The 19,347-nt window shown below is 39.7% G+C and overlaps 1 protein-coding gene across 1 annotated transcript in view; it reads right to left on the bottom strand.

Annotated features, from left to right (window-relative positions):
- Positions 1-17,926: 17,926 nt before the first annotated feature.
- Positions 17,927-19,347, bottom strand: part of C5H12orf4 (chromosome 5 C12orf4 homolog) — a 50,192-nt gene continuing 48,771 nt past the window's right edge. Inside the window, exon 14 of the mRNA XM_044677600.1 lies at positions 17,927-18,579. Within this exon, the coding sequence (XP_044533535.1) occupies positions 18,487-18,579 (93 nt within the window). The 3' untranslated portion in view covers positions 17,927-18,486. The remainder of the gene's footprint in view (positions 18,580-19,347) is intronic.

Raw genomic sequence — 19,347 nt, 5'->3', positions numbered from 1 at the left:
AGGATCAATAATGAGTATTGGTTCTAAGGCAGAAGAGCAGTAAGTGCTAGGCAATGAGGGATAAGTGTTTGCCCAGTTTCACACAGCTAGGAGGTATCTGAGGCTAGATTTGAACCCAGGACCTTTAAGATAATGGATGAGGAAGGAAGTTGTTCTTTAAAGCTCTGTTTAGGTTAGCCCATATCTGGAGTGTTGTGTTTGGTTTGGAGCCCGATATTTGATGAAGGACCCTGATAATTTAGACCATTGGCAGAGAAGGATGATACAATATTGGAAACCATACTAACTGAGGATTGTTTAGGAAAAAAAAACAGGAAGCCTAGAGAAGACAGTGAATATATGATGAAAGTTCTTAAATATTTGAAGTGATGGCAGGTGAAAAAAAGCTTTAGATTATTTGGTTCTAGAAAGCAAAATTAATACCAATGAATACCAATGAGTTTTCCCATTATTGGAGGCAATTGTATGGTAGGGAAGAGGAGGGTTATTAGGAAATAACAATGATATAAAAGAAAAAGAAAGTAGAGCAGAGCAAAACTTAAAGAACCACAATAAAATTGAAGACAGCCCTGCAGCACTCCATTAAACACCTATATTCAAAATGATAGACATAATCACAAATCTCAGGGTTTAGTTATTCAACCAGGCTGTCTGATCACTTGTTGGGGGGTGTCATAGAAAGAATTCAAAGCTTCAAGTAGCTTGGACAAGAGGACCAGTAAAGTTCCTTCCAACCTCTCTAATTTTATGTCATTTTAGCTCCCCACATAAATTGTAAACCCTTTGAAGGTAGAGACCATGTCTTTTTTATGACTCCTTTGTTGCCTAGCACAGAATGAATCATGTGGTAGATACTCAGGAAGCACATATGGATTGACTTTTGACCCAAGAAATTTTCTCCATTTTTTAAAAGCATTTCCTTGTGTCAATGCAAAAATATAACTGAAGATGGTCTATATTTTGCCCCAATCAGACCATGACTGGAGTATTGTGTCAGTTCTGGGTGCCACATTTTAGAAGAGATATTGACAAGTTGGAGTACATCCAGAGGAGGGTGCCCAGAATGGTGATAGGACTTGAAACTATGCCATACAAGAATCAGTTAACAAGAGGAGGCTGGAGAGAACATGATAGCTATCTTCAAGTGTGTGAAAGGTTGCTGTGTGGAGGACAGATTAGAGTTATTCTGCTTTGCACCAGCGGGCAGAACCAAGACCAATGGGTTTATGTTGCAAGAAGACAGAGTTTTGACTCCATATAAGGTTGAATTTCCTAGCAAATAATGCTGTCCAATAATTAAAGGGGCTGCCTCTGGAAACAATGAGCTGCCCAACAGTAGGAGTATTCAAAGGAAGGTTTAAGAGCAATAATAGCTGACATTTTACTTCAAAGTTCGCATATCACTTTAAATATATTACCCTAGTTGAGCCTCATAATATAGCGGAGGAAGGTGAAGCTCAGAGAGATTAAGTGACTTGCCTAAGGTCACAGTCAGAAGGTGGGAGAGATAAAATTTGAACTCTGATCTTCTTGACTCTAATTCTATAATGTACCATTCAACTCTGAGATTCCAGGGTTCTGTGGTTGCAGTAAGGATTGGTTACCTGAATGGGCATATGAAATTTGGAGCATTTGATTTTCTATTTCCATTCATAGTGTGACTTGTCTAAGGCTGTCCAACAATATATTCCTAAACATGGAAGTTAAATCTATGGAGTAATCAATCAATTAAACATTTATGAAGCACCTGCTATGTGCTATACATTGTGCTAAGCACTGAGGATTTCTTAAAAAGGCTAAAAACAATCCTTGCCCTCAAGGACCTCACAATATTTCTGAAATACAATTGGAGATGTGAAATTGTAGGTCAGTAGAAATGCTGGGGCAGGATAGGTAGATTCGAGAATCATCAGGATAGAAATAGTAACTAAATTTATGAGAGCTGATGAGATCACCAAGTGAAGTAGTATAGAGGGAAAAGAGAAGAGGACCTAGGACAGAATCCTGTGAGACACCTGTGGTTAGGGGATGTAATATGGATGAGTATCTAGAGAAAGAAGAGTCAGATACACAGGGGGAGAACCAAGAGAGATGGTGTCCTGAAAATCTAGAGATTAGAAAGTATTAAGGAGGAAAGAATGATGGACAGTGTTAAAGGCTACAGAAAGGTCAAGAAGAATTTAGAATTGAGGAAAGGCTATTGGATTTGGTAAATGGGAGATCATTGGTAACTGAAGAGAGCAGTTTTTTTTTGTTTTGTTTTTTTAAACCCTTGTACTTTGGTGTATTGTCTTATAGATGGAAGATTGGTAAGGGTGGGCAATGGGGGTCAAGTGACCTGCCCAGGGTCACACAGCTGGGAAGTGGCTGAGGCCGGGTTTGAACCTAGGACCTCCTGTCTCTAGGCCTGACTCTCACTCCACTGAGCTACCCAGCTGCCCCCAAGAGAGCAGTTTTAATGGAAAGGAAGTGGAAAACCAGATTATAAAGGCTTAAGAAGAGAGTGAGAGGAGAGAAAGTGGAAGCATTATTATTGGCAGCTTTTTCAAGTTTAGCTATAAAGGACAGAAGAAATGTGGAATGATAGATAATGGAGATGGAGGGATCAAATGAGGGGTTTTGGAGATGGAGGGACATAGTCATGTTTCTAGGTAGAAAGAAATGAGTAAGCCGACAGGAAGAGAAATTGAAAATAATTAAGAGACTGGAGATAACAAAGGGGGCAATTTGTTGGAAGAGATGGGAAGGAATGAAATCAACTGGGATTGTAGAAGGGTTAGTTTGCCTTCATAAGAAGTAAGAACTTTTTATCAGGCAAGATAGTGGTAGAAGGCATCTGAGTGACAGGAGATGAGGAAGCGGAGAGAAGAGAAAACATAGTGAATGGCTTCATTTTTGGTCTATAAAATGGGACGGGAATCTCAGCTGAGAAGGCAGGTGGTAAATAAGCCATGAAAGTTTTAAGAAAGGATGGAAAGGTTTAGAAGAAGTTCTATGAAAAGCAAAATAATGATAAGGGAGACAGCAGGTTTGTCTAGAATCACTGAGAAAATAAAGTAAAAAATAGTATGCTTTGATTTGCATTCAGACTTGAATCATTCTTTCTCTGGAAATGAATAACATTTTTTTATCATGAGTCCTTTGGATATGTCTTGGATGTTGTTACTGTGTACAGAGTTCTCCTGGTTCTTCTCATTTCACTTTGCATCAGTTCTTATAAGTCTTTCCAGGTTTTTCTGAAAGCACCATACTCATTATTTCTTACAGTCCAATAGTATTTCATTACAAACAGACCATAACTTGTTAAGCCATTCCCCAAATGATTGGCATCCTCTCCATTTCCAATTCTTTGCCACTACAAAAAGAACTGCTATAAATATTTTTGTACAAGTAGGTCCTTTCCCTATTTTAAAAATCTAATAGTGATACTGCTAGATTAAAGGAAGCGCACAGTCTTACAGGCCTTTGGGGATAGTTCCAAATTGTTTTCTAGAATGGTTGGATCAATTCCTAAGTCCACCACCAACAGTGTATTAGTGTTCCAATTTCCTCACATCCCTTCCAACATCTATCATTTTCCTTTTCTGTCAGATTAGCCAGTCTATTTGGTGTTAGGTGGTACCTCAAAGTTGTTTTAGTTTGCTCTTTCTTTAATCAATAGTGATTTGGAACATTTTTTCATTTGACTATAGATAGCTATGATTTCTTTGTCTGAAAACTGCCTGTTCCCTTGGCCATTTATCCATTGGGGAATGACTGGTATTTTTATAAATTTCACTCAGTTCTCTATATAGTTGAGAAGTGTGGCCTTTATCAGAGACACAGCTGTAAAAATGTTTTCCCAGTTTTTAATTTTCCTTCTAATCTTAGTTGTATTGTTCATTTGTGCAAAACCTTCTTTATTTAATATAACCAAAATTATACATTTTATATCTTATAATACTATCTCTTATTTGGTAATAAATTCTTCCCTTATCCATAGATCTGACAGGTAAGCTATTCCAACCTTCTTTCATTCGCTTATGGTATTTTCATTTCATTCATTATTCTAAATCATGTAGCCATTTTGACCTTATTTTGGTAAATGGTGTGACACATTAGTTTCTGCCTAGTTTCTGTCATACTGTTTTTCAGTTTATCTAGTAGTTTTTAGAAAATAATGAGTTCTTGTTCCAAAAGCTTAGATCTTTAGGTTTATCAAACAGTAGATTTACTATGGTTTTTTGCTACTATGTTATGTGTACTTAATTTATTCCACTATATCACCATTCTATTTCTTAGCCAATACCAGATCATTTTGATGATTACCACTTCATAATGAAGTTTGAGATCTGATATAGCTAGGCCATATTCCTTCACATTTAAAAAAAATTTCCTTGATATTATTGACGCTTTGTTCTTCCAGATAAATTTTATTATTTTTTCTAGCTCTGTGAAATAATTTTTTGGTCACCTCATTAGTATAACACTGAATAAGTAACTTAAGTTACATAGAATTCTCATTTGTATTATACTGACTCAATCTACTCATGAACAATGAATGTCTTCCATTTGTTTAGATCTGATATTGTGTGAAGTGTTTTGTAATTGTGTTCATATAGTTTGTCTTGGCAGATAGACTCCCAGGGATTTTATATTGTTTACAGGTTATTTAAATGATATCTTTCTATCTCTTGCTACTGGACTTTGTTGGTAGTATGTAGAAATGTTGATGATTTGAGTGGGTTTATTTAATATCCTGAAACTTTGCTAAAATGGTTAACTATTTCAATTAGTTTTTAAATTGATTCTTCAGGATTTTCTAAATATACTACCATGTCATCTGCAAAGAGTGACACTTTTATTTCCTCATTGCCTATTTTAATTCCTTCAATTTCTTTTTCTTCTCTTATTGCTACAGCTAGCATTTCTAGTATAAGATTGAATAATAGTGATGATAATGGGCATTCCTGCTTCACTCCTGATCTTTTTGGGAAGGCTATTACCTTATCCCCAGTACAGATAATAGTTGCTGATGGTTTTAGATAGATTCTACTTATCATTTTAAGGAAATTTCCATTTATTCCTATGTTCTTTAGCTTTTTTTTTTAAAACCCTTGTACTTCGGTATATTGTCTCCATAGGTGGAAGATTGGTAAGGGTGGGCAATGGGGGTCAAGTGACTTGCCCAGGGTCACACAGCTGGGAAGTGGCTGAGGCCGGGTTTGAACCTAGGACCTCCTGTCTCTAGGCCTGACTCTCACTCCACTGAGCTACCCAGCTGCCCCCTGTTCTTTAGCTTTTAATAGGAATTTTTAATTTTGTCAAAACCTTTTTCTGCATTTATTAATATAATCATATGACTGATGTGATCAATTATGATGATGGTTTCCCTAATATTAAACTATCCCTGCATTACTTGTATAAATTCCACCTGGTCATAATGACTGATCTTTGTGATATATTGTTGTAATCTCCTTGCTAGTATTTTGTTTAAATTTTTTGCATCAATATTCATTAGAAAAATTAGTCAATGGTTTTGTTTCTCTGTTTTCTCTCTTCCTCGTTTAGGCATTGGCACCAAATTTGTCTTAAAAAGAATATGGTAGGGGCAGCTGGGTAGCTCAGTGGAGTGAGAGTCAGGCCTAGAGACAGGAGGTCCTAGGTTCAAACCCGGCCTCAGCCACTTCCCAGCTGTGTGACCCTGGGCAAGTCACTTGACCCCCATTGCCCACCCTTACCAATCTTCCACCTATGAGACAATACACCGAAGTACAAGGGTTAAAAAAAAAAAAGAAGAAGAATATGGTAGAACTCCTTCACCTATTTTTCTTGCTATATAGCATTGTAATAATTGTTCTTTAAATGTTTGGTAGAATTCAATTGAAAATCCATCTGGTGCTAGGGATTTTTCTTAGAGTGTTCATTAATGGCAAGTGTTCAATTTTTTTTCTAATAGGGGTTATTTGAATGTTTTTTTCTCTTCTGTTAACCTGGGAAATTTATATTTTTGTAAACATCCATTTTGTTTAGATTGCCAGATTTATTGGTATATGATTGGGCAACATAGCTTTGATAATTGCTTTAATTTCCTCTTTTTTGGTGGTAAGTTTACCTTTAAAATTTTTGATATTGATAATTTGGTTTTCTCTCTTTTTAAAAATCAAATCAACCAATGGTTTACCTATTTAAAAAATTTTTTTTTCATAAAAGAGCTCCTACTTTTATTTACTAGTTCAATGGTTTTCTTAATTTTAATTTTATTAATCTTTCCTTATATTTTCAGGATGCCCAATTTGGTGTTCAATTGGGGATTTTAAATTTGTTCTTTTTTTAGTTTTTTAGTTGCATGCACAATTCATTGATCTGTTCTTCCTCTCTTTTATTGGTGTATGGATTTAGAGATATTAATTTCTTCTTAAGTACTGCTTTGTTGTATCTCATAAATTTTGGTATGTTGTCATTCTTTAATGAAATTATTGTTTCTATGACTTGCTCTTTGACTCACTCATTCTTCAGGATTAGATTAGTTTCCAGTTTTCAATCTATCTTTTCATTGCCCTTTACTGACTGCTTTTAATATCCTTGCTTTTCTTCATTTGTTTTTTAGGTCTTTATGCCCTCACACATGGTCATTTTTTGTAGGTACCTTGTACCACTGAGAATGAGGTATATTCTTGTCTATTCCCATTCAGTTTTCTCCAGGTCTATCATATTTAATTTTTCTAAAATTCTGTTCACTTCCTTAACTTCTTTCCTATTTATTTTTTTTTTTAGTTCAATTTATCTAGTTCAGAAAGACAAAAGCTGAGATCCCTTACTTAGTGTACTTTTACTGTTTATTTCCTCCTGCAAAGCAATTAATTTCTCTATGATTAGGTTCTTTCTTTGTGTTTTGCTCATTTTTACAGTCTATTTTGTGAACTTTACCTTTATGCCAAAGTTGGGTTTTCCTCCTGGGGTGAAGGGAGCACTGTCCCAAGTTTCTTATGCATGGGGGCTCCACATGCACTTTTTGCTGGTGCCCAGGGGCAGCTTAGCTGCCTGTTGGCCTATGCCTGGGCTTAGAGGGAGCCTGATTGCTTTGTAGGCTGCTGTTAGGGTGGCCTAGCTGTATTGTAAGCCTGCACTGGGGAGTAAGGGAAGCCTTGCTGGCTTGTTGTGGTGAGGTCTGTTGCTGCTTTGATCAGAAGCCTGTGCTGGATTTCAATCCCCTCTTATCCCTGTATCTCTGTGAGATAATTCTTTCCTGCTGAACTATCTTTGGAAGGAAATTTCTTTTTGCCTTATCTTTTTGTTGGTTCCATTGCTACATAATTCATTTTGAGGCTTTTAACACAATTGTTTGGGGGTAAATTTGGGAGAGTGGGAGTAATTCTTTCCTTATTCCCCCATCTTGGCTCTGTCCCAGAAAAATGATTATATCAAAAAAAAACAACCAAAAACTCCTTACCTTCCTTCTGAGAATCAATACTGTGTATTTATTCATCATTAAAAAAATCCTTTCCTTCCATTTTGGAATTGACACTGTGTATTGGTTCCAAAGCAGAAAAGTGGTAAGGACTAGGCAATGGAGCTTAAGTGACATCCCAGGGTCATAGAACTAGGAATATATTTAGCAGCCTCATTCTCTGAGACTAATAGATACTGCTACTGTACCCAAATCATCATGGTGTATTCTAGGAAGAGAGATGCATATTATGATATAATTCAGGAAATCTTTGCAATAAACCCAACACCTTGTTTTTAGCTTGGTCTACAGGATGTTCTAAAAGAATGCATGTAGTTCAAATTATGAAAGCTTTGAAATTGAACTTAGACTTTTAGGATACTGTGTGTATCAGGAAATCTCTAATTATATGGGAAATTGGAAAATCCCTTAATTTTAGGATGGGAATTGGTACAAAGGGAAGTAATTAGAGACAGGAAACAATCTATCCAATGACTACAACATGTAAAAGGAAATGGAAAGAACTATCCCCACAAAATAGTTCAAGTCACCCCTGCCATAGCTGCTGTAGTTTTTGATCATCACCATAGGTATCAAGGTAACTTCTGTATCCTTTCTCATAAATCATCAAATCCCTAGTTACAGTTTGGATTCTTACTTCATTCATGACAGTTAGTACCAGCTCATCCACAAGCTATAGCTCCCCTTCCTCCATCCCATAATATATCTCTTTGAGTTACGTAATTTTGATTTCACAAATACCTGCTTCAGAGGCATAAGTTCTTTTCAGAGGCAGAAATTCCAGGACCTTATCAACACTGGTAGCCTAATTGAAAAGCTCAAATTGAAATTCTTTTGATCTTCTAGTAAGTGGACATATTTTAACTTTAACTACTTTTCCAAAAGGAGGGAGGCATTCAGTCAGATCTCTCTTGCTCCTATCACAACATAGTGCACCATGACACATTTCACAATTGCCCTGCTGGTTTTTGGTCTTCCTGATTTTGACCCTTCGGAGAACTCCCCAATCTTGTTGAACTCAATCATGTCCTCTGTGGTTGGAAGAGCTATCAGATAGCGGCAAGTGGTGTAGAGATGGAGTCAACAGAGGCAGCAATGTGACACAGTGTGGAGAAAGGAAAAAGGGGGCCACTAGGTAGCTACATGGATTGAGAGTCAGGCCTAGAGTTAGGAGTTTCTTGGTTCAAAACTAGCCTCAGACACTTCCTAGCTATATGACCCTGGACAAGTTACTTAACCCCCATTGCCTAGCCCTTACCACTCTTCTGCCTTGGAACCAAGACATAGTATTGATTGTAAGATGGAAGGTAAGGGTTTAAAAAAATGAAGGAGAAAAGAACAAAGTAAATTACTAAAATGCTTTCCTATCCCAGGAAGGATCTTATTAGATAAATGATGAGCTAAAATTTGGGGAAACTGGGGAAATTGTCATTTGACGAAATCACATAGCTAATGTCAGCCAAGATTACAAGGCAGGTCTTTCAATAATTAATTCAGTGGGGGCAGCTGGGTAGCTCAGTGGATTGAGAGCCAGGCCTAGAGACGGGAAGTCCTAGGTTCAAATCTGGCCTCAGACACTTCCCAGCTATGTGACCCTGGGCAAGTCACTTGACCCCCATTGCCTACCCTTACCACTCTTCCACCTATAAGTCAATACACAGAAGTTAAGGGTTTAAAATTAAAAAAAAAAAAAATTAATTCAGTGCCCTCTAGAGGAGGAGGTGTACTATGTACCACCATATGGTCTCACAAAGATAACACTTTCCTGCATTCTCCAATTGAATAGAGTAGGTCTCTAAGTGGGAAAACTAGTGCATATAATGGGGAAGCAACTTGATTCACCAGCAACTAGAGGGCCACAATCCCACTGAGCTAATTGTCCCCCTCCTCTATGGCCTAGCCTCATCATTTGTCCCAGGGTTCTTTTTCCTTTTTTCTTTTCTAAGATATATACAGTCTGAAGATACATACATAACCTTGTTTTCCCTTTGCTTTACAGGTATACCTTGGTTTATTGTACACTGCAAATATGCATTTTTTTCAAATTGAGATTTATTTTAACATGATATTATTTCATTTTCTAAGCTGAGGTTCAGATATGTACCTCAAACCTTTTTCTTTCATGTTCTCCTGTTCTAGCGTATCTTCCATTTTAGGGTGATTGAAAAGTGAGATTGTGGGTTCTAATAAATAAGAACCAGCTTAGCCCAGGTGTGTCTGCAGGCAACAGGGCAGAGTCCTCGAGTCTCACTTTAGAGTGAACAGACAATGTCACTCTTAACTTGGTAGGATCTCATTTCTTCTTCTAGATACTGGAATCCTAGGATTGTGCATGTTGTGATAATGAGATTAAATCTACCCTGCCCATTTTTAGATTTAATCACTAAAGGTATAAACACTACCACTTAGTTCTCAAGTGGGAGAGGTCTGTAACCCACATGTGTAAGAATGGGTGATGAATTAGAATTGACTGACTGCCCCCTGGGCAGTCCTAAGCAAAGTGTCTGTTGTGATTGGACACATAAACTAGAAGGAAGGCACAGGAAGTGATGCAAAAAAAGCACCTTTAAAAGGCAATGACAACTTCCTGTGAGTTAGTTCTTCTTCACTTCTTCGCCTTGAACTAGACCTGGAGGAGTGCTGCTGAGACCTTGGACTCCTTTATATTTCTCCTTAGAACTACATGTAATGAGTGAAAAAGGCTGACTCCCTTAGATTCCTTTGGAGGTACTAGCCTCCGGAGGGGGCCTTGATTAGGAGGAGACCTCATGGCTAAAACCCTTGTTATTTGACTTTTAGGCTCTCTGGCTGGGGCCTCTGGAGCCCTGCTGAAGTAAAGTCAAGACTTGAACACATAATCTAGTTCATTAAGCTAGATCTCTTACTCTGCTCTCTCTCATTTCTCTACTTTCACTCTCTCCTATATTTTATATAAATTACTAAAAAATCAGTTTGGAATTGATATTTATTCAATTCCTGGTGACCACATCTTTAAATATTTAGTTCAACCAAAACCCTAATTTTTTCCCTTTTACAATGTGATTTACCATTACCAATTGAGGAACTGGGGAAGGCTAAGAGAATGTTGGACTACCTCCTCATTGGCTATATACTAATCAGAAATATTTTGGGATGGACTAAGGGGGGGACTGAATAATGATCTTCCAAAATTGTATATAATGACTCACAAAGCTGAATTTCTTTGTCTTTGGTCACCAAGAGATCACTAACCAATTCATTTAATGGTTATTGCTAGCTTGGTTAATAAGTTGAGCTTTTTGCCTGGAACTCAGTCTCAAAATTTTAAATTCTCACAAAATTAAAGGTTTGTGGCAACCTTGTGGTGAACAAGTCTTAATGGTATCATTTCCCCAACAGCATGCGCTTACTTGGTGTCTGTCACTTTTTGGTAATTCTTGCAATATTTCAAACTTTGTCATTATTATTATTATGTCTGTTCTGCTGATGTGTGATCAATGGACTTTGATATTACTATTGTCATTGTTTCAGGGCACCATAAATTATGCCCATGTAAAGTGGTGAATTTAATTCTTAACTGTTGTGTGCTCTGCCTGCTCAGCCATTCTCTCCTCTCTCTCTCCTTCTCCTTGGGTCTCCCTATTCCCTGAGACATAACAATATTGAAGAATATTACATAAACATAATTGATAAAGCAGCAGCAGGGTTTGAGAAGATAGGCTCCAATTTTGAGGGAAGTAAAATGCTATGAAACAGCATTGCATATATGTATGGAGAAATTGTTCATAAAAGGAAGAGTTAAGAAATTCAGCAAATTTCATTGTCTTATTTTAAGAAATTTCTGGGGGCAGCTGGGTGGCTTAGTGGATTGAGAGTCAGGCCCAAAGATGTGAGGTTCTGGGTGCAAATCTGACCTCAGATACTTCCTAGCTTTGTGACCCTGGGTAAGTCACTTAACCACTATTGCGTAGCCCTTACCACTCTTCTGCCTTGGAAGCAATTTTGGAACCAATACATAGTATTGATTCCAAGATGGAAAGTAAGGATTTAAAGAAAACAATTGCCACTGCCACCCCAGACTTCAGGAACCACCACCTTGATTGGTCAGCAACATCAGCATCAAGGCAAGACTCTCCACTAGCAAAAAGATTACCACTCACTGAAGGCTCAGATGATGGTTAGCACATTTTTTTTTAAATCAATAAAGCATTTTTAAATTAAAATATGTAATTTGAGGGGGCAGCTGGGTGGCTCAGTGGATTGAGAGCCAGACCTAGAGATGGGAGGTCCTGCGTTCAAATCTGGCCTCAGACACTTCCTAGCTGTGGGACCCTGGGCAAGGCACCTAACCTCCATTGCCCACCCTTACCACTCTTCTGCCTTAGAACCAATAACCAGTATTGATTCTAAGATGGAAGGTGTAAGGGTTTTTTAACAAACAAATTAAAATATAATTTTAAAAGAAATAATATTATCACACACTTGGTATAGCATAAACATAACTTTTCTATGCACTGGGAAATCGAAAAATTCACTCACTTTATTGTGGTGGTATGGAATTGAACCCTCACTATCTCTGAGGTATGCCTATATGTTTTTTTCTCCATGGGACAATTGACCGGTATCCCAAAGAAGTGACCCAAACCAAACATTTTAGGCCAGCAAGAACGCTAGCTTCCTTGCTCTAGAGACATGCCAATTCTTGAGCAAGCTAAGATGGCTTTGCTTTGAATGTTTCATGTTTTCTCTTAATGCTGGACACAGAGCAGCAATTCTATGACATTGCCTTGGGGCAGCCAGGACCGTACCTCTGGCTCCTTGTAATGCTTGTGTAATCCCTTGCTTCGTCCGGCGTTTAGTAGAATGGAGGAGGGAAAGGGAAGAAGCAATAGATAGAAAGACCTCAGTGCTGTGTCCCTACTTGGTACATGCCATTTTCAGAGAGTATTTTGAAGGCCTTGAGGACTGTGCTGTCATCCATCCAAGGAATGCAGCATTGCTTATACAAATAGAAAACTTCATGCCCACTGAGTCATTCTCCTTTTAATGCTCAGACCTCACTAGGAATCCAAAAAAGGAACTAGTCTGTTTGAGCTATCTCAGCTTTTATGGTAAGTTTGTCCATCACTGTGTCCCTTTATCCTATTCCTGTCCCTAAGCCTTCTAAGATTCCCCATCAGCCTAAAATACCCTTTGTGACCCTACCTTGCCAAGACCTCGCCTTTCCAGGAATCCAGGCAGCCCTTGACAATCCATCTCATTCCATGGAACCTTTCCAGATAACTTGGGAAACGATCATTTTCCCTCTCATTTCTACCCTTTCCAACATGAAACTCCTTTCTCTACAGTGTGAACATTTACATTTCCTCAAGACTTTATTATTTATTCTTATGCTTGTGAGCATATCAGTGCCGTCTTATTTAGAAATCCTTAAGGGATGTGGCTAGAACTATTTATGCTCCTTATATTGCCTGGTTACAACACTGTTCGGAGTCTGGGTGCTTACTGAAGGTCTTTGCGTGATGAAAGTGGTACTCTATGGGAGTCATTATTATAAGGCGAAGCTCTGCTGAAGAGATTCACTAACCACTCCTTGGCAACGTCACTGAATTCATCTTCAGTAAGGCATGGCTACACAGCAAGACAGTTCTTGCTTTAAATACATTTGCATTATGCGAATTTAACTCTCTAAAGAATTCTGAAAGAAATCCACCTTCCCCAAATCCACCTTACTGTTCAGCGCAGTGTTTTCTCCTGGGCTTGGTGCTCCTGGCCATCTGCCCCTCATTTCCCACCCAAAAAGAACCTAAAAAACCCCCATCCAAGGGAAAGCTGAAGGGTCCAGCTGCAGGATCAGATGGGATCTTGGCTTGAGGTTTCTGGTGCTCAGAAAGACCTTCGTCCCGCCCTGCTCTGCCCACTGCCAGCCATGGGCACGTATGGCCCTGCATCTGTCTTTCCTTTGTGTCTGTGTACATGTCTGTCCAGCCAGCATGTGGCTCCTTCTCTCCCAAGTGTCTGATCCCCCTCCCTACCTTGAGCATCTTTCTCTTGGTTCTCTGGGTTCCAGTGAGGCCTCCACATGACTCCAACCCCTCTCCACCTTCCTCCTCTTGCTCTGGGATCTGTCCCCAGCCCATATGCGTCTTTGAACTTTGGGATGGCCCCCTCCCTGCTTCTCTCCCTCTTAAGTCCACAGGCAAATTTGCATTTTGTAAAAATCACTTTATGTAGAATTCGGTGGAAGAATCTCCTTATGTAAAGGGAGAACTGTTTGGACTATATAATGGTCAAAGTGCTAGACCAGGAGTTTGGGGAATCAGGTTCTCCTCCACCCTGCGTATATCATTTTCTGCTTCACTTCCTTTGCATATCTAGGACAATCCTATATCATACACAATATGTGCACTCGTGAATAACAACGGAAGAAGAGAGCAAGAATTAAAAAAAAATTATTTCCCCCCAATTACATGTAAAAAATAATTTTTAAACATTCACTTCATTTTTTTTTTTATTTTGAGGAGGAAGAGAGTCAAATAGTGAAATACAGGATGTGTTTCAGTCAGCGTTCAGACTCCATCCGTTCTTTCTTGGGGGGCAGATGGCATTTTTTGTCAGGAGTCTCTGGGATTGTCTTGGACGCCGCACTGCAGAGAATCCTGAGCCCATTCACAGTTCATTAAGCAACAGCCATTGTGGTGGTTGCTGTGCTGTGGCCAACTCTACATGGCCTCATGGACTTTGTCCATTAGGTTTTCTTGGCAGAGATATGGAATGGTTTAGCATTTCCTTCTCCAATGTGTCCTCATTTTACAGTTGAGGAACTGAGGAAAATAGAGGCTAAGTGACTTGCCCACGGTCACAAGTAAGTGTCTGAGGGTAGATATGAACTGAGACCTTCCTGATTCCAGGCCTGGCGCTACATCTACGGCACCACCTAATTGCTCATGACCATCATTGCAAGAGCTTATTAAGAAAGCCTTTTACTTCTTGAAATGAGAACGTTGCGTGTCTATTTGTCAAAGCATCCATACACTGATACTTGTCTTTAATACTTTTATTTTCCTCCAGGGGGAAAAATACACTCTGGAAGTCTTTGTTTTACTCATTTGTCCAGTTATACAGATGATAGCTGGCGTTTACGTAGCACTTTAAGGTTTGCAAAGTACATAAGTGTTATCTGCTTGGTCAATCAATCGATCAGCATTCGTTAACTAAGTGCCTACTAGGTGCCCGGCTCTATGCTAAAAAGAGATAAAAGCCAGTGTCCGACCTCAAGGAGCTGGCAGTCTAATAGGGGAGACAACCTGCCACAAATATAAGCAAAGCAAGTTAGGTACAGGATAAACAGGAATGATTTAGTTATTAGAGGGGAGACACTGGAATGAAGAGGGCTTGGGGGATAACTGTGAGGTGGGTGCTTTTATCCCTTCCTCGTAGATGCATCTGATTTGATCGAGCTCCCATTTCTCTACTTGTTTGCTTAACAAGAGTGTTCAATGTGTTCCCTTCTGCTGGTATGTCACAAATAGGGCAAATTATCGGTGAGAGGCAGCGGAAGAAGCTGTTGGCCCCCGGAGGCAGACAGTTGGAAAGGGCAGAGAAGGTGAAGAAATAGAGAGAAGTAGCAAAGGCAGAAGAGAAGGGGTGGAGAGAGTAGGAGGGAAAGGAGAAAGCGGAGCCTGTATACAAGGAAGGGAGCAGGCAGAGGGGCAGTGAAACCATGGCAAAGAAAAGGGAAATGAAATCATATAAACATAGTGACCTGATTGCCACAAGGTCGCTAAGCCGGAAAATCCTCCTGGGGATCAGGTTCAGGCTGATTTACACGAAGCTGCCCAATAACATATCTTATTAGCCTACCAAACAAACTCCGTCAGTTCTGCAGAATGCTACGCTGGGCAATATGGCCCTGCAGAGCTGGCTACTGGACGGCTCTGGAGCCCAGAACCTTTGGGCCCTGCCGGTGATTTCTTTGAGGATTCACTCCATTTTCCCCTTCCCCTGAATTCAACATTGTGAGGCCTGCCTGGGTGAGAGATGCCTTCAGGACACCCCAGGGCCTAAGTGGGCCAGGGACAGATTCAGGATGTTTTAATCTCCTTTCTTCATCCATGCAACTCCTCCTGTTATTGATAATCTTCATGGACTTACTCCCCCGGCCCCTCGGAGTCTCCCCTTCTAGTAGTGCTGAACACTGCCTAACAATCCCTCCTTCCCATCAACTTCAACCCAAACCCCAGCCCCATATTTTGAGTCAGTTCCATGGTGCTCTTTGGAATCCCTATTCTGCAATCAACAATCTTTTTACCTCATCTTGTGGCACTCGCTGAACACTGACTCCACCAGACTCCACCGCGGCCACGTTTGTGGCGATTCTTCCTGACATTGGCTGTACCCTTTCTTGGCTGATACCTGCTCCTCACAGGCCCTGTGAAGAGTAATTAAAGAGTACTTTTTGCTGTACTCTTTCTGTATTTCTAGATTCTTCTTTCAGGTCATCCCTCCTTCTTTGAGGTTGACTCAGAATCGTGGTGTACATCCTCCTTTTCTCAATGAATTCAGTGCCTGCCCCAAAGGCTTCCTTTCTAACCAACTCCTGACCTCAAATTCAACGCACCCCGCTATTCTCTCCAGCGCCCTAATTTTCCAGTTCCTCAAGGTGACACAAAGCAATGGCCATACCTGATCTTCCACAATCTGGAAGTGTTCCAAGACTCTAAAATGCCTTTACTTAGTGATAATCTTTTATTATTTCATCTTTCCCTATGCCTTATCCCTTCCTAAGTCTATTCTTTATCCCTACCATGATCTCGATCCTTCCATCCCTCCATACTTCCCCAGGACGTCGTTCTTGCTCTACTCATTTTTTCTCAGCCCAACCCCTTAGAGAACCAGTTTAATACCACACTCGATGCTTTCCCTTGCTCCTGTGTCCTAGGCCCCTCAAACTCTGTCAAACTCCCATCTTGCCTTCTTCCTCTGTATCAATTTAACTACCTTATCAGTTCTCATGGGTTCAGCTATCATTCCTCTACATATGAATCCCAGATCTACACATGTAGCTCTCATCTCTCTCCAGAGATTCAATCCCACATCAGTAACTATATTCTAGGCAAATTTCCAACAGATCCCTTGTAGCCACTGATGACTAGGTGAGTCCCCAAAAGGAACACATCTTTCCTCCCAAACCTACTTCTCTTCTGGAAGTAGCTCACTATGACTGCCACAGTCATCACCATCCTCCCAGTTTAAATTCTCATATCATCCTTGACCCCTCACTCCCATTCATCCTACCAGCCACTCAGTTGCCAAATCTTGTTTTTTCTCCACATCCCTTATATGACTACAACACTAATTCAGGCCCTTATCATCTCTTACCTGACTACTCTGGTAGATCTCGTTCACTTTCCTGATGAAGAATGAGAAATATAGCTTCAGATAGGGATGTGAGAACCTTTTTTGTTTGATTATTATGCATATTGGTTAGAAGGGCTTTGTGCACTAGGTCTGGAGATGGGAGAAGGGCTTTGTGCACTAGGTCTGGAGATTATGCATATTGGTTAGAAGGGCTTTGTGCACTAGGTCTGGAGATGGATTCAAATTTGACCTCAGATACGTGTTAGCTGTGTGATCCGAGGCAAGTCACTTAACTTCAATTGCCTAGCCCTTACTCCTCTTCTGCCTTGGAACAATACTTAAGTATCAGTTTCAAGACGAAAGATTTAAAGGTTTAAAAAAAAAAAAAGAACTTGGGGTTTTTTTTCCCCCAGTTGGGGAGGTAGGAGGGAGAGGGGGGAAGTTGGTGATAGAGTTACTTAATTTTTTAAAAAAGGAAGTCATTGAAGTATTTTTAAATGCACAGGACAAAAAAGATAGTGGAAATACAGCTTTGAAAGTTACATGCTTAATTTATTATATATGTAAAAGGAAAAGTGAACTTTATGTGATATATTTAGTCTGATGTATAATCCTCATTTTCTAAGATCAGCTTTGTATATGGAAATGCTCATTTTGTTTTGTGCCCAAATTTCCTTCAAGATTGGGCTCATTTAATGCAGGTCTACAAAAGGACTAGTCCCTTCTCTTTTAGGGCTAGCTTGTACCTACTTGGCATGTTGTTGTAATGCCAATATATGTACACATTTTCTCCTCCATGAGCATATAGATTCCTTGAAGGGACTGTTTCACTTGTGTTTCTGTTTCTAGATCACTTATCACAGAGTCTGCGCAAAATAGGTGATTACAAATAAATGTTTGTTGGTCGATTGAAACAGAAGACAATCATTTTTTTTTTTTCAACCCTTAGCTTCCATCTTAGAATCAATATGATGTATCAACTCCAAGGCAGAAGAGTGGTGAGGGCTGGGCAATGGGAGTTAAGCGACCTGCCCAGGGTCACATAGCTAGGAAGTATATGAGGTCAAATTTGAACCCAGGACCTCTTGTCTCTAGGCCTGGCTCTCAGTCCACTGAGCCACCTAGTTGCCCTCAGACTATCATTTCTGGTAAGAATTTTCACACAGACTCTATCTGCTGCTTTTATTTCAGTTTATTTTTATTTTCACTTGGTAAGTACTGTATAAAGGGCATTTCCTTTTCAATTAAGCATTAAGCATTGCACATGACTGACATTTAAATGTTTTATTATTTTATCAAGAAGGAAGGATCTGATTAATAACTAATAATTTAGATCTTCCCCAGGTCACAAAATGTTATGTCTCCAGGGGCGAGGGGCAGGGGGGAATGCAGCTAGCTTCCTACATGAAAGATCCATGTGTAATAAGTAAGACTTTTAGCTGATGGATGTAAAATGTGGCATATATACATCCACAGATAAGGATTGGTCTCATCAAGATGATTTAGGGATTAAATGTCAACGTATGAACTAAAGCTCAAATGCTTGTTCATATAGCAAATGGCCATTTGGCCAGCCTGACTCAGGACAGTGCTCTTAGCTGGCTTCTCATCACCTCTGCTTTCAGATAATTCCAGTGTTGCCTCAATTATGGAATGTTTAACGGCCCATTTTCATCAACATGTCTGCCAGGAAGATTTCAATGCTTAGATGTCAACGTAAGTGTGGATGACACTCGGAAGATTTGTGGGAGCATGTTACTCAGCTGGTAGAACATTTCTTCAGAAATACTCTGTAAAAGGTAAAGAAAAGGCTTTTACATGTTACAATATTATACTTTAAAAATTAAACAGATGAATAATTTGACATATGGAAAACTTTCCACATAAGCTAAACTATTTCAATAATGATATTTCAATGATAGCTTAAGAACACCCTGAGAGCGCTTCCGGGTTAAGATGGAGGCAGAGTAAAAAGCAGCTGCTTAACCTCTCCTAACCGAAACATATAGGACTCCTCAAGAGGACATAAAAACAAATCCAGACGAACGAAGGGACTCCACAACAGGGTGCAGCATTGAAGGTACGTGGAATGGGGGCATTTCCATGCTATAAGGGGGTGAAATAGCTCTCGCTAAAATGTGAGCTGAGCAACCCCTCTGAACCCCCCCCCCCCACCTATAGTGCCAAAGCCAGCACAAAAGACTTAGAGCAAGTTTGGGGCACCCATTAAGTCCTTGACAGCTATCTGGGACCATCAGGACCTGCTCCTGAGAGCAGCAAGACTTAAGACCCCAAGGGGGGCAGCTGGGTAGCTCAGTGGATTGAGAGTCAGGCCTAGAGACGGGAGGTCCTAGGCTCAAATCCAGCTTCAGGCACTTCCCAGCTGTGTGACCCTGGGTAAGTCACTGGACCCCCATTGCCCACCCTTACCACTCTTCCACTTAGGAGCCAATACACAGAAGTTAAGGGTTAAAAAAGAAAGAAAGAAAGAAAGAAAGAAAGAAAGAAAGAAAGAAAGAAAGAAAGAAAGAAAGAAAGAAAGAAAGAAAGAAAGGGAC

The sequence above is a fragment of the Gracilinanus agilis genome, chromosome 5, assembly GCF_016433145.1.
Source record: "Gracilinanus agilis isolate LMUSP501 chromosome 5, AgileGrace, whole genome shotgun sequence".
NCBI classification, from domain to species: Eukaryota; Metazoa; Chordata; class Mammalia; order Didelphimorphia; family Didelphidae; genus Gracilinanus; species Gracilinanus agilis.
Note: the sequence above shows the minus strand (reverse complement) of the source record. Positions and strands in the feature narration are given on the sequence as shown.